The sequence below is a fragment of the Eublepharis macularius genome, chromosome 10, assembly GCF_028583425.1.
Source record: "Eublepharis macularius isolate TG4126 chromosome 10, MPM_Emac_v1.0, whole genome shotgun sequence".
Classification (NCBI taxonomy): Eukaryota; Metazoa; Chordata; class Lepidosauria; order Squamata; family Eublepharidae; genus Eublepharis; species Eublepharis macularius.
In genome coordinates, this window is record NC_072799.1 from 1,978,472 (window position 1) to 1,992,947 (window position 14,476).

The following is a 14,476-nucleotide window of genomic DNA, read 5'->3' on the forward strand; positions in this document are numbered from 1 at the left end:
AAGGGAGGGAGGGTGGTCGCAGCTTCTTGCCTAGAGTGCAAAACCTTCCCGGGCCAGACCTGCCCAAGATTCCTTAAAGCAAAGCGATGTCTCCAAGAACAGCTTCCCCACAACTGCTGCTTTAAGGATGTTGCCCCTTTTTTCAAAGGGTAGGTTTACCAAGCAGCTGTGGCGTCACAACCCTTCCAGTAAAAAAAACCTTAAGTAACATAGGTAACTCTAGGAATCGGCAGGAGCTCTGTGATATAACCATAGAGTATCTGGCAATTCCTAGAGCTACCCTATGTCACTTCCAGGTTTTTTTTCAGAAGTACTGTGATGCCGGACTTGATGCTGCCACTCTGGGCAATGGGACTGAGGGGCCCTGGATTCCTCAACCCAGCCGAGGGGGAGCCCCTGCTTATTCCCACAAGCCCCCTGTGAAATATGCCATGGTGGGGAAAGGAGAGCTGAAGCTCATTTGGCCATCACTGCCGATGTGACCAGGCCAGCGTTGTGCTACTTCTGTCTCTTCTGGCGTTGCATTAATGGCTCTCCTGTGGGATTTATGGCCTCTTTCTTCAACTTGGAAACTAGGAGGAGTCAGGAAGAGAGCTGGCTCGTTTCTTTTGACCAGACTACCCGTCAGAGCAGTTTGAGCTTAACCTCGCAGTAGTCACAGAATGTAAACTCGGCATTCATAAAGCAAAGTAGAACTTTCTTACAGTGATATTTAGGTGACATGTCATTACACTACATTTCCAGTCATCATTTGACATCCCTCATTTCCACCATCATGACTGAGTGGGTGAAGCAAACTATTTACCCACGGAAACAGACAAAAAATATCCAGCAAATGCTGCTGCGGTCAGTTTACTGAGATCTTTTTCCCCCTCCTCTTCCTCCTCCTCCTTTTTTTCACAAGACTTATGTGTGTGTGTAATGTGTCATCAAGTTGCTTCCGACTTATGGCAACCCTTCGAACGAAAGACCTCCAAAACATCCTATCCTTGACAGCCTTGCTGAGATCTTGCATCTCATTTTCGGGCTTCCTCTTCTCCTACTGCCTTTGACTTCTCCTAGCATTAGAGACTGGTCCAGTCTCTAGACCCGTACCTAATTTCCAAAACAAGGGCAATGGAACTTACTTTCAAGAATATGGTCTGGAGTTGCCCACAGTTCTTCCCGCAGCTGTTGGGTCCATTCCTTGAGTAAAGAACCTCACGGGCAGGCACCCGGCTGTAAGCTACCCGCCGGTCTCCCTGCAGCATCCAGATCACAATGTCCGGCAGGCTGTTCTGAGGCTGGAAGAGAGGTTTGTGCGTGAGGGCGGCAAGCGCATATCAGTCCGGCTGATTGGCAGAGCCAGCCTCCCACTGAGCTGCAGAGCAGAGAAAAGGGAGGTGAACTTCTAATTATTTATACCCTGTCTTTCTCCCCAATGGGGTCACGAAGTACTTACAGCATCCTCCTTTGCTCCGTTTTATCCTCACAACATCCCTGTGAGGTAGATCAGGCTGAGAGAGAGCAACTGGCCCAAAGTCTCCTAGCAACAGGAGACCCAACTTCCTACGGAAAATATTGGGCCTTCCCATGCGTGTGTCTTATGCGGCCACCTGCCTTGAAACCAATCAAAGACTCCTTGAGACTACAGCATGGATTAATACTATCAAATTTTGGTGACATCTACATTTTAAGAATAATCAGAATAGCCTCATCTTTCACATGCTGATGGAGTCTGTGTCATCCACGTGGCTTAACCACATAGAAAAAAATTAACTCAATAGGGATTAATATTGAAGATTTATTTTCCCTCACAGAAAAATCAGCGTATGCACTGATCAGACAAAGACTCCTTGACATCAAGATCCAGAATCTCAGGAGTCTTGCAATAGGCAGATGTTCACCTCTGGGTTTGGGGGTTTTACCCCATGGGTATAGGGCAGAATAGCTCACTTGTTTAATGACCCCACATTATCGCAGAGCTTATTCATTAGCTCGGTTTAATGTGCTAACTTCTGCGATACTTTATGGGAGATGCCATAAAATGCCATATGCTAACAGGTTATGCACTTGTGCTCAGCGAGACATAGAAACCCTGGAACATGTTTTTTTGTATTGTACTTCTTACTGTGATATACGTCCTACACTCATTGATCCGCTGCTGAGAGAGCAAAATCTGATAAATGTAAAGTTATCTTCCTATTGGCTACTCGGAACCAAAAAGTTATCAAAGCTGTAGCTAAATTTTTGTATCTTTCATCTATGAGGCGAGTTGTGTATTTGAAGACCGAGTTCTGGTTGCGTCAAGTGGTTTTGTTAATATGGATGTAATGCCAATAAAGGTTGCTGCTGCAGTTTGGGACAACTCATCCTAAAGGAATGGTATGGTGAATTTTTGGGGAAATATTGCTAGGAGCAGACCAGGAGCTGAGAATGAGAGTTGGGCAGTAAAGGACGGCCGTGTGAGGAAACCTGAAGGCTAAAAGATAAGGGAATTCTTGGAGAAGAAAATGGGGTACAGGTGCCTATATGCTAATGCTAGAAGCCAAACACTGTTGCCCCACCTGCGAGCAAAATCCTGTAAAGTTCAGCATTCATTTTAGTGGAATTTCCCCCCAAATATAACAACTGGTTTCAAAAGAGAAGACTATTAAATGTTCAAGAGAGTCAAATCCCCCCAGGATGCTTAGAAACTATTTAAAACCACACTAATTGCGGCCAGATAGAATGTGTACCTCAGGTTGGGAAAGCTACTACCAAGTGTAAAAGGATCCCTGCGTGGTTAACAACCCAAGTTCAAGGAAACCATAAAAGGCAAAAAGAAAAAAAAACCCTTTCATTTCAAAAGGGGAAGATTTGCCCAAATGAGGTGAGCTGAAAGGAGCCCACGCTCTGGAAGAACAAATGTAAGTTGATAATAAAGCAAGCAAAAAAAAAAAAGATTCTGAAGACAGGTTGCTAAAAAATTAAAACAAATAAGCATTTCTTCAAATATATTAGGAGCAGGACACCAGACAGGGAAGCGGTTGGGCTATTAGATGAAAAAGAAAGGGAAAGATTGGTTAAAAAAGAGAGGGAGATGGCAGAGAAATTGAATTTATTCTTTGCATCTGTTTTCTCTGTAGAAAATGTGGGGCACGGACCCACACCAGAGCTGTTGTTCTCAGGAGGGGCGTCTAAAAAAAAGAGACAAATTCAAGTGGTGTCCCAGGACTCCTGGGCAAACTAAAACCCAGTAATTCTCCAGATCTGGCCAGCAAATAACAAAGGATTTTTAAGGAGCTCAAATAAGAGACTGTTGACCTGCTCTCCAGTAAATGTAACGTGTTGTTAAAATCAGCCTCCAAGAAGACAGTCTTGGAAAATCAGTAGGACTTCTAAAAAGGGAAGTCTCGTCTCACCAGCCTTTTGGGAGTTCTTTGAGATCCAGTAAATATTATATACTCAGACTTCGAAAAGGCTTTTGACAAGGTGCCTCACCAAAGTCTCCTCCGGAAGCTTAGCCGAGCATCAACAGACCCTGCAGCACCGGAAGGGAAGAGCCTCTCCTATCCTCCAAACGACACAGCCCCGTGGGCTTATGTCCCATTTGCGGGGTTCCTTTTCCTCCCCCGGGGCATGTTGGCAGCCACTGCCTGGCTCCTCTAGGCGAGAGGGCAGAGCAGCACCAACGGGCGGCAGAGGCCAGCCCCCTGCCAAGGAGGAAGGGCAGCCAAGTCCTCCACCCTTGGACGCAGAGAGCACCTCTGCCTGCCAGGGCTGCCTCTCGAGGACCAAATGTTCTCTTGCATAGCTGTGGGCTGGGCTGCCACCAGCAAGAAACCGCCACTGCTCCAAGCTTCCGAAAGGGCCAGCTCACCCCACACAGCACAGGCATCTAAACACGACAGCTGGCTCCTACAGCGGCTCTCCTGGCCGGGATACCTTCTTCCCCTGTTGGGACAGAATCCCAACTTCTCTGCCTTTGTGCGGGTGCCTCTGCCTGTTCAGCAGGGTGTCGTGGTTAGAGTGTCAGACTATTACATTGTTTATGGAATGTCTTATGTTGTCTGATTGCATTGTTTTATATTTTGTAATCTGCTTTGAGTGTCAGACTAGGATTTGATCAAAATGGGTAGCTGTATTAGTCTATCTGTAGCAGCAGAAAAGAGCAAGAGTCCAGTAGCACCTATAAGACTAACAAAATTGGTGGTAGGGTAGGCGCTTTTGTGAGCCACAGCTCACTTCTTCAGATACAGTTAGAATGTGAGTCCATCTGTCCTTCTATCTTAGACAGTGAAGTGATTGCAAAAGCCGAATGATAAGAGTTGATGAATGAGAATAGAAGCCGTGATTGAATAGGGTGGGGTATGCAGCGGGGTGGTGGGTGTGGAGAAATCAGCATCGGTAATGAGACAGGAAGCCTAGGTCTCGATTCAGTCCAGGTGGATGCATTGTCTTGAGCTTCATCATCAGTTGCAATTCAGCAGTCTCTCTATGATTTGGACACCCAGGTTCGAATCCCCAGTCTGCCATGGAAATGCATTGTGTGACCCTGGGCCAGCCCCTTCTTCAAAGCCTCACCTACCTCACAGGGTTGCTGTGATGATAAAATATAGGAGGGGAGATTGATGACATAAGCCACAAGGGGTCCCCGCTGGGATGAAAAGTGGGTTATGAATATCCAAATAATTAAATCACAGACAAACGTTGCCGAGAACTTAAAGAGTCCCCAGCAGGTGTGATGGCAGAGGTGGCCCTCCTTGGAAGTCATGGAAGGTGGTGGATTTTCAGTGCCCCTCGTGGCATCAGACTGGGAGACAAACAGATCTTGCCTCTGCACAAGATCCACACAATGAATTAGAGGAGGGGGGGAGGCTCCCAGGTTAAATAAGTGGAGGCATTTGCTCCTCTCAGCCCCCGCTCCCAAGCTGTAGTGCGGGCAGGGCTTTTTTTCAGCCGGGACGCGGTGGAACGGAGTTCCAAAACCTCTTGAAAATGGTCACATGGGCTGGTGGCCCTGCCCCCTGATCTCCAGACAGAGGGGAGCTGAGATTGCCCTCCGCACCACATGGCAGCGCGGAGGGCAATCCCAACTCCCCTGAGTTCCACCACCTCTTTTCCCAGAAAAAAAGCCCTGAGTGCAGGGATAATAATAAGTGGTATATAAGCACAGTTATTGTTATAATGTCTTGTGCGGGTTTCTGGACACCTCACACTAAGAACTCTTAGATTTTGGAGAGCCGTTTGGTAGGATCAGATCGGCTTGAGAGGGGGCTGCGATACTGAAGAATAAATGCTCGCTTAACTCTGAGCAAAGTTCACAATCGCAGAACACATGAGCGCATGAAGCTGGCTCACACTGAATCAGACCTCTGGCCCATCAAGGCCTGTATTGCCTACTCTGACTGGCAGCCGCTCTCTAGAGTCTTAGGTTGGGGTATTTCACATCACCCTAGTACAGGATCTTTTTCTTTTTTTTTACCGGAGATGCCGAGGGTTGAACCTTGAACCTAATGCATGATAAACAGAAGCTCTGCCACTGGGGCACAGTCCCTCCCCAATTCCCCGTTTCCCATAAAGGAAAAACTCCCTCATGCCATCTGATGTCTGACTGGTTTCCCTTATGAACCACTCCCATTGGCTGCAAAATGGAAGGCCGGCCAGGCTGGCTCCATCTAGGCAACGTGGCTGCTAGTGGGAAAAACTGCCAAGACTACCAGTCCGTGGCACAGAGTGGATGCCCCAGCTCTGGAAATGGGCTATTTCCAGAGCTGGGGCTCTGGAAATCCTTGGCTATTTGCCTTTACAAATTAGAGTAAGAATTATGAAATAGGGTTGCCAGCCTCCAGGCTGGGAAATTCTTGGAGCTTTTGAGGGTGGGGCCTAGGAGGGGAGGGACCTCAGCAGGGTGTAATGCCATAGAGTCTACCTTCCAAAACAGCCATTTTCTCCAGGGGAACTAGCCAGGAAAACAGTTGTAATTTCTTGAGATCTCCAGCCACCACCTGAAAGTTGGCAACCATACTGATGAAGTAGGGTTCCCAGGCTGACCCTGGCCACCAGCAGGTGGGCTGGGAGAAGGAACCAGAGGTAGGCATGTGACATCGGTGACGTCACTGTAGTCGGCTATGTCACTTGATACAATGTGGAAATGAAAAAGGGTGGCTCTAAGAATCTCTGGAAACTCTATGGTAAAATTATAGAGTTCCCAGCAATTCCTAGAATTATCCTTTTGTCACGTGCAGGTTGTACCTGGAAGTGACATAGCAGCATCAGTGAGGCTGCTGTTTTTTATTTTATTTCGTTCATCACAGCTCAGAGGAGGAGCTGCCAACAGGGCTTGCTGGAGAAAGGCCTCCCACCCCAGCAAGGCGGCTGGCAAGCCTGTCGTGGACCTGCTGTGGACCAGGGCACCACCCACCGCGGCATGCCAGCCACAGCTTCAGGGATGCACCCAAAAGACTGTTAAAAATAAAATGAATGGGCGGGTAGGGGGCGTGTCCAAAGAAAACGCCCCTCCCTTACATGTGCTTGCAAGGAAGGATATAAGTGTACCTCCTCTGCCATGGATTTCAGCCGCGAGAGCCAGTCCTCTGCCTGGTCCAGGACCATATGCAAGTCAGAGTCTTCATGCTTCAACCTCAAGGCCGCCTGGGCAATCTGGTTAAGGTTGGTTGTGCGGAAGTGGTAGAGATACTGGTCCAAGTGGGTGCTGACTGGCTTCTGGGTGACGTCCACCAGTGGCTGGCTGTGGAAGGCAACAGCAGAAGGGAAGGCAGAGAATGAACCTGCAGCCTGCATTTGCCATGACCAGAGAAGGAAGGCTGGTGCGGGCCACGGCTAAAGGAAGGCGTGGGCTCCTGTCTGCCTCACCCACCCAAACCTCCCAGATTTTATAAAGATCTTGACTGGGCTTGCCCAGGAGGCACCACACTTGAACCTTCCTTTGGACTGCCAGCTCCTGGTTGGAAAGCCATGGAGAGGCACAGAGTTTACCCTCTAAAGCTACCATTTATCCTCTACAGCAACCGTGGCTGAACATACAGCTTTGATCAGAGATAAATCATTGCCTATTTTTTTGGCTAACTGGAAACCCCTTTTTGACTTTCTGCATGAAATGAGGAAAAACGATGTGATGATTTGGGGTTTTGAATTTTAAGAAGATAAAACTGGGGAAAAATAAATAGAAGGGGGGCAGTAGTGGAAAAGGAAATGTTGGAGAGATTAAAATTTAATGTAAGATGTTTGCTAAAATAAGTGTTGTAGAGAAAAATGGAAAATGAAACATGTATTATTGTTTTCTTTTATTTCTAATTTTTGTCTTTTTTTTCTTTTCTGTACGTGTCTTTCATTATTTCTTTCTTTTATTTCTTTGCCCTTTCTATTGGGCTTTTAATTCTATTAATAAAAAATTTAAAAAATGAAAAAATAATAATAAAGCAACCATTTACTCCAGGGGAAATGATCTCTGGAATTAGTTGTAATTCTGAGTGATCTCCCTACCTGGCGTAGGGCAACCCTAACCTTCACCACCCTGCATCCTTAAATACAACACAGGCTGGCATGGTTGAAGGACAGAGGAGCAACTGCCTGTTCCACCCGTTCCAGGGAACCCCTCAATGCGCGATGGCAAAAGCAGCTCTCGTATCATTACTGATCTTTCCCTACAATGCTAAGAATGCACCAAAAGGTTAGCTTGTGAGGCAGCCGGCCAGCAAGGCCAAACAGACCTGTGAGAACGAGCACAAAACCTCAAGCATGAAACACACTGGGGCTCTGGGAAGGAAATGCATGGGCCTCCCTGAGCTGCTAGTCCACATGGAAACGGGCCTCTGATAGCAGAAAGATAGAACAGCCTCCTGCTGCCCAGCTGTGCACACTTCTGGATTCTCGGTTAGAGATGAAGTTAAATTTTGCTCGTACCTGAATCTGTACAACCTAAATCCAGCACTTGGGCTTTCAGAATTTGCAGATTTTTCCTTTAACGGTTGGAGGGGTACTTCTCATGAAGTAAAATCTGTTTCTTTATTAAAAGACATGGGCCATTTCCACACGTCTTACCTTCTGCCGGAACTGCAGAAGACAGCGTCTTCTCACGCCAAATTGTGCCAGGAAGACGCGATTTCGTGCAAAAATCCCAGATGACAGCGTCTTCCTGGCACGATTTCGTGTGTGAAGACGCTGTCTTTCATGATGTTCTGGCAGAAGGTAAGACGTGTGGAAATGGCCATGAAATATAATCCCACCCTTTTCCCAAGGTGGTTTACAATGTTTTTTAAAAAATCACAGCAACTTCTGACAAGAATAAGTAATGTCCAAACAGCCCCATGAAGAATAATGTCAAGAAGCCACGAGCAATTCAAATCAGCAACCTGAGATCCCAAAGCAGGGAAGCATCTCCCCCACCCAAATTCAGCCACAGCTGAAAACCACCGACTGCATGCTCTCCGGAAGGGCCCCGTATGCCCGAGTTGCCTAAACGCTGTTATAGGGCAGGGGCATTCTTTTTTAACTAAAGAGGGGCCGCTGCTGAAAAGCTGATGGCCGTTCGGTCTGATCTGGCAGGCCTGTTCGAAGGGCCAAGCTACAAGTGACGCCTGACACAGGTTGGACACTTGTCAGCTTCCCTCAAGTTTTGATGGGAAATGGAGGCAGCTTGGCGGAATGTTGGACAAGTGACAGTTGAAAAGTCCATTGAACAGCAGTCGGAGAGCGAAGCTGTGAGACCAGGATGCCTACATTTCCCATCAAAACTTGAGAGGAGCTGACAAGGGTCCAACCTGTGTCAGGCGTCGCTTGTAGTTTGGCCCTGAGGCATTCAGTTCCTTGCAAGCAAATGCAGCTTAGGAGAGAAAGTGCTTGAGAATTACGCTTCCCAGTTCATTTCAGCAGCCCTAGTCCTCAACTACAGGAATCCTGGGTTGCCCTCCGGCTGGAAGAAAAAAGGCCTTCCCTTTCCTTGTTTTAGACGGGTAGCCATGTTGGTCTGCAGTAGAACAGCAGGACTGGAGTCCAGTGGTAGCTCAGAGACCAACAAGATTTTCAGGGTGTCTGATGAAGGGCGCTCTGACTCTCAAAACTCTTGCGGGTCTCTGCAGTGCCACTGGACTCAAATGCTGCTGTCCCTTTCCTAGAAGCTTAACGGGATTTTCCCCCGCCCAAGTGATGTTATTTACCTCCCCGAAAAGTGTCAACTGCTCGTTTCTACACACGTAGCCTCTGTTCAAAGGACAGAACATTTTGTTTTCTCTGGGAATTTGTCAACCCTACTCTTAGAAGCTTTCCATAACCAAGACTAGAGTAACCTGACTAAACAACTGTTTTTTTTTTCTTTTCCATTGCTTCGTTCCAAAAGTTCTAGAGTCCATCTTTCCCTTTGCATCTTGAGGAGACTTGCTTTAGCAAAATCATCAAAATACAGGGCTGGGGGGACAGAAAAATCATCTACTCCAGACCCTCCCAGAAATGTGACCTTCCCTGCTCACCTTCACCCATCAGTCTGACAATAGTGTGGGTTAAGAAGACAGGGCTGCACAGGGCGCACAGAGTGCAGGGGGCTTGCAGAACGAAAGCGAAGACGCACATTCACAAGCTGCAGAGGAAGGGCTTAATTTCTAATAGCAGAGGAGCGGAGACCCAAATTTCCACTTAGAGCACCTGCCAGCCATTCTCCAGCTGTGGGCGACCGTAGCATGACTGATGCTAGTGTTGCCAAGTCTGTGTTAGGAAATTCCTGGAGTTTGGGGGGTAGGGTCTGGGGAGGCCAGAGTTTGGGAAGGGGAGGGACCTCAGCAGGGTTTAATGCCATAGAGTCCACCCTCCAACACGGCCGTTTCCTCCAGGGAAACTGATCTTTGCAGTCTGGACATTTGTTGTAAATCCAGGGGATCTCCAGGATTCACCTGGAGGTTAGCAACACTAACTGATGCCCATGGAGGACATGGGTGGACATGCAAGCACATTTCCACGCCTCTGCTGTGATTTTAGTCTCATCCTATGACCAAGAAGTGAATCCCAGATCCAGGCAGCTCAGAAGCAGTGACTCAGAGCCAAGCTACAAGTGACGAATGACACTTGAACGGCAAGTGTATTCCTCCCTGTTCACTTGCCCTCCACTCAATCCACTTGCCGTTCAAGTGTCATTCATCACTTGTAGCTTGGCCCTCACGTGTATTCCTCCCTGTTCACTTGCCCTCCACTCAATCCACTTGCCATTCAAATGTCATTCATCACTTGTAGCTTGGCCCTCACGTGTATTCCTCCCTGTTCACTTGCCCTCCACTCAATCCACTTGCCGTTCAAGTGTCATTCATCACTTGTAGCTTGGCCCTCACGTGTATTCCTCCCTGTTCACTTGCCCTCCACTCAATCCACTTGCCGTTCAAGTGTCATTCATCACTTGTAGCTTGGCCCTCACGTGTATTCCTCCCTGTTCACTTGCCCTCCACTTGCGCTGGGTTCTCAGTAGAGCGAGGAAGGTTTCCCCTTCCTGAAATACATTCTTGTGGGGAAAATGAAAGCTCTGCAAGCTGCAAGACTAAGGACGCTTTCCTGGGAGTAAGCCCCACTCATGAAAATGGGAGTTACTTCTGTCCTAACTGGCAGAGGACCGTCATTGCACTTTGCTCAAAGGCCATGTCCTTTGTTTACTGTCGAACATTCGAGGGCTGAGTATCTAGCAAAGAAAATGGGCTCAGCCCCAGAAAACTCTAGCCAAAGAGGCTTCTGGGCAGATGGCTGGAGCTCCTGCTCCAAGTGAAGTCTACCTGACTAGCGTCGCCAAGTCCACCAGGCAGGCTGTGAACCTGAGAGCAGAACCACAAGTGACAAAAGGCACAGATTGGACACTTGTCTGCTTCCCTCAAGTTTTGATGGGAAATGTAGGCATCCTGGTCTCGCAGCTTCGCTCTCTGACTGCTGCCCAATGGCCTTTTCAACTGTCACTTGTCCAACATTCCGCCAAGCTGCCTACATTTCCCATCAAAACTTGAGGGAAGCTGACAAGTGTCCAATCTGTGCCTTTTGTCACTTGTGGTTCTGCTCTCAGCTGCAGTTAAGAACCAGCATCGCTTCCGGGCATCCCGTTTCCCCGTCCCTCTCCAGCCAGGGGCTTCTGCTGCTGCTGCTGCTGCTGCTGAATTCAGCAGGGAGGCAAAGGGTGAAGAGAGGGGAGGTGGAGGCAGCTCCAGCCCTGGCCTGCACAAGCCTCCAGTTTGGAAAACTCCTGCATTGACATTTCCCCACCGTTTAATTGAATTTTTCTTGGAGGAGGCCTCACCTCTGGGAAACTGAAGTCCTGGGATTCGCCCCAGGTCACGTACTGCACACACAGAAGCTGAGTCATATTTATGGCCTTGGGAATATCTTTGACATTCTCTAAACAAGCACATATCGCGAGGGAGGGACAGGGGTGGGGGCACACCAAAACAGCTCCTTCTGGGGGCTTAATCAGACATAAACAGGTCTGAAAGAAGGCCCTTCGAGCAGCAGCCACACTTACCAGCAGAGCATTTCCCACACCGTGTGGCCACTGCGGTTTGGCATGCATGAGCCATCGCTTCAGGTCCTTACTTTAGACTAAGCCACACTTTCGGCCCCTGAACACTCACAGTCAGAATAGCAAGAGGGGTGGAGGAGGACTGAGAAGTCTCCCCCGCTGGCTGGAGAGGCTAATAATAATAATAATAACAACAACAACATTCGATTTATATACTGCCCCTTCAGGACAACTTAATGCCCACTCAGAGCGGTTTACAAAGTATACTATTATTATCCCCACAACAAAACACCCTGTGAGGTGGGTGGGGCTGAGAGAGCTCTGAGAGAGCTGTGGCTGACCCAAGGTCACCCGGCTGGTTTCAGGTGAAGAACAGGGAATCAAACCCGGCTCTCCAGATTTAGAGTCCCGTGCTCTTAACCACTACACCAAATTGGCTCTCACCTGTGTTAGCAAAATCTCACCTGTGTTAGCAATATGAGTCCCAAACACAGAGCCAAGCCAATTAGCCCCAAGACGTGCGTTCACCGTGCACTGGAGGGGCTCCCCTCACAGCCAACCATCAGTGGCGTGAGAGGAGCTGGGCATCAGGGCACCCAGCAAGCCGCCCAAATACGTGAGCTTCAAGGGGCAGCAAGAGGGGGCCGGTTTCCTTGGCATGAGAGCACCAACCACTTCTGGCATCTCTGGGTTACTGGCTTCCCTTCCAAACTGCAAGCACGGCACCCAGAGCAGCACGGGGCACGCTTGGGCAGCCGGCAGGTTTGCAGAGAGCAACTGGGATGGCTCCCTGCCCCCAGTTGCAGCTCCCTCCATCCAGAAACTCGCAGGTCTCTCTAGAGGGTCACACTAGACAAGAAGCTAGGGGAAGTGGAACTGGAGCTCCCCTGTGCGTGTGTGAGGAAAGCAGCCACACCCAGGCAGAGGAAGGAGCAGCACCCAACGGCCCACTGGGAAGCTTCCACAAGGAGACCCACCGCCCACAGGCCATGTGACCGATGCCACGAGGTAGCCTGCTCCAAGCTCCCCATGCCCACGTTGTGGATTTCTTGGGCCCCCCGCGTGGGCACAGAGAATCCACACTGCCTGGATCTGATTGAGTTTTCACTCCTCAACTACTTCCTTGCTCCGAGTCTTGCGCTGCAATCTTCAGCCCTTTTACTTGGAAGTAAGCCCGTCTAAAACCAACGGAACGTTCTGCCATGAGGGGCTTCCCATTTGCTCGACAGAAACAAAATATCCCCCCCCCCCAAGTTAAATCTTCTGTTGTTGGGGCATTATTTGCCCCCCGCAAAGGATTCTCCCGCCCTCTGGAAGTTTGCTGCTCAGCCACGCATTTCGGAGTAGCCTCAGCTCCAGTCTGTAAAAGGGGGGAATCGTCCTGGATTTACTTCACAGGGCTGTTCTGAGGAAGATCGAGATGGAGATTTCTCAAGCACTTTGAACACGAGACGCTATGTAACCGATGAATGACAGCGAGGCCCCGGGATCTCGAGCCGGCGGCCGAGCAAGGAGCCTGCCTTCGTAGACAGCCTGTCAGAGCAGCTCTGCCCCAAGCACAATGAGGCCCATTCAGGTAGGCCCGGCCCTACTGAGTGGAAATTTATGACCTGCCTTAAATATCACCTTTTCAACTCCGTGCCTTGGCTCAGCCACCCTCCCGGCAAGCTCTCGCCAATGGATGACATTCTTCAGCACCGGGGCCCCCATCCAACCCAAACAAACACTCTCGTAATAAACCCGCAGAAGGACTCGCCGCCCGGCCTCAGACAAATATACCTGCAGTCCGCGATGACCTCATCAATCAAGCGGGCTGCCAGGGCGTCCAAGTCAGTGGCCGAGCACTTGGCTTTCAGGGCGTGGTGGATCTGCTCCAAGTTCACTTCCTACACCAGGGCACAGAGCACAAAACCCGCAGGCAGCTTTACTCGCTTGGCGCCTCCATCATTTCAGCTGGATCAGAAGCAAGGGTTCATCTGCAGTCCGGTCCCGTTTCCACCCTCCATTCAGCAGCCCTCAAGAGCCTTGCCCAGTTTTACATGCAGCCTACGGGACGTCATGCTGGGGTTCTTTCCGGCCCTGCCCCAAACCCTAACCCAGCAGAACTCCAGGAGCCCTTTATGGCGCGAGGTTATTCCTCAGAGGTGCTGAGGCAGGAAGCCCAGCCTGCGTTTTTTTAAAAAATTGCTTTTAAAGCAGTCTCTTGTGCTTCCAGCAGTCCACCTCTAGGCCAGCTCCAATATTTTCCTATTATCTTCTGAGAACCATCGAAGTCGCAAGGTTGGTTGTTGTGGGTTTTCCGGGCTGTATTGCCGTGGTCTTGGCATTGTAGTTCCTGACGTTTCGCCAGCAGCTGTGGCTGGCATCTTCAGAGGTGTAGCACCAAAAGACAGAGATCTCTCAGTGTCACAGTGTGGAAAAGGTGTTGGCAGGTAATTTATATCTACTCAGTTGCAAGCTTTGACTCAGGTCCCTTGGGTGGCTTGGGTGCAACGTATCTGTTTCCCAACTCCACCTCCTACATTTCTGGGCATTTTCTATGATTGGTTGTGGGTGCTTGAAAAACATGAGCCTCCCGGATTCAAGTTATTTTGGAAACTGGAGAAGAAAATCCAAGTCATGTTCACTAACTCCCTTTGCTTATTAATGAGGACCCCACTCCCCTTAGAAGGTCTGCAAAATAGTAGAGCCCAGTAGCACCTTTAAGACTGACCGACTTTATTGTAGCATAAGCTTTCGAGAACCACAGCTCTCTTTGTCAGATGCAACTTTATTGTAGCATAAGCTTTCGAGAACCACAGCTCTCTTCGTCAGATGCAACTTTATTGTAGCATAAGCTTTCGAGAACCACAGCTCTCTTCATCAGATGCAACTTTATTGTAGCATAAGCTTTCGAGAACCACAGCTCTCTTCATCAGATGCAACTTTATCGTAGCATAAGCTTTCGAGAACTACAGCACTCTTCGTCAGAGGCAACTTTATTGTAGCATAAGCTTTCAAGAACCACAGCTCTCT

The 14,476-nt window shown here is 49.0% G+C and overlaps 1 protein-coding gene across 2 annotated transcripts in view; it reads right to left on the reverse strand.

Moving 5' to 3' along the window:
• DYSF (dysferlin) overlaps nucleotides 1–14,476 on the reverse strand; it is a 191,918-nt gene that overhangs the window by 113,011 nt on the left and 64,431 nt on the right. For both annotated transcript variants that reach the window (XM_054990484.1, XM_054990483.1), the window contains 3 exons: nucleotides 13,241–13,347; nucleotides 6,520–6,712; nucleotides 1,128–1,283 (listed from right to left, as the gene is read on the reverse strand). In XM_054990484.1, coding sequence (XP_054846459.1) covers nucleotides 1,128–1,283; nucleotides 6,520–6,712; nucleotides 13,241–13,347 — 456 coding nt within the window. The remainder of the gene's footprint in view (nucleotides 1–1,127; nucleotides 1,284–6,519; nucleotides 6,713–13,240; nucleotides 13,348–14,476) is intronic.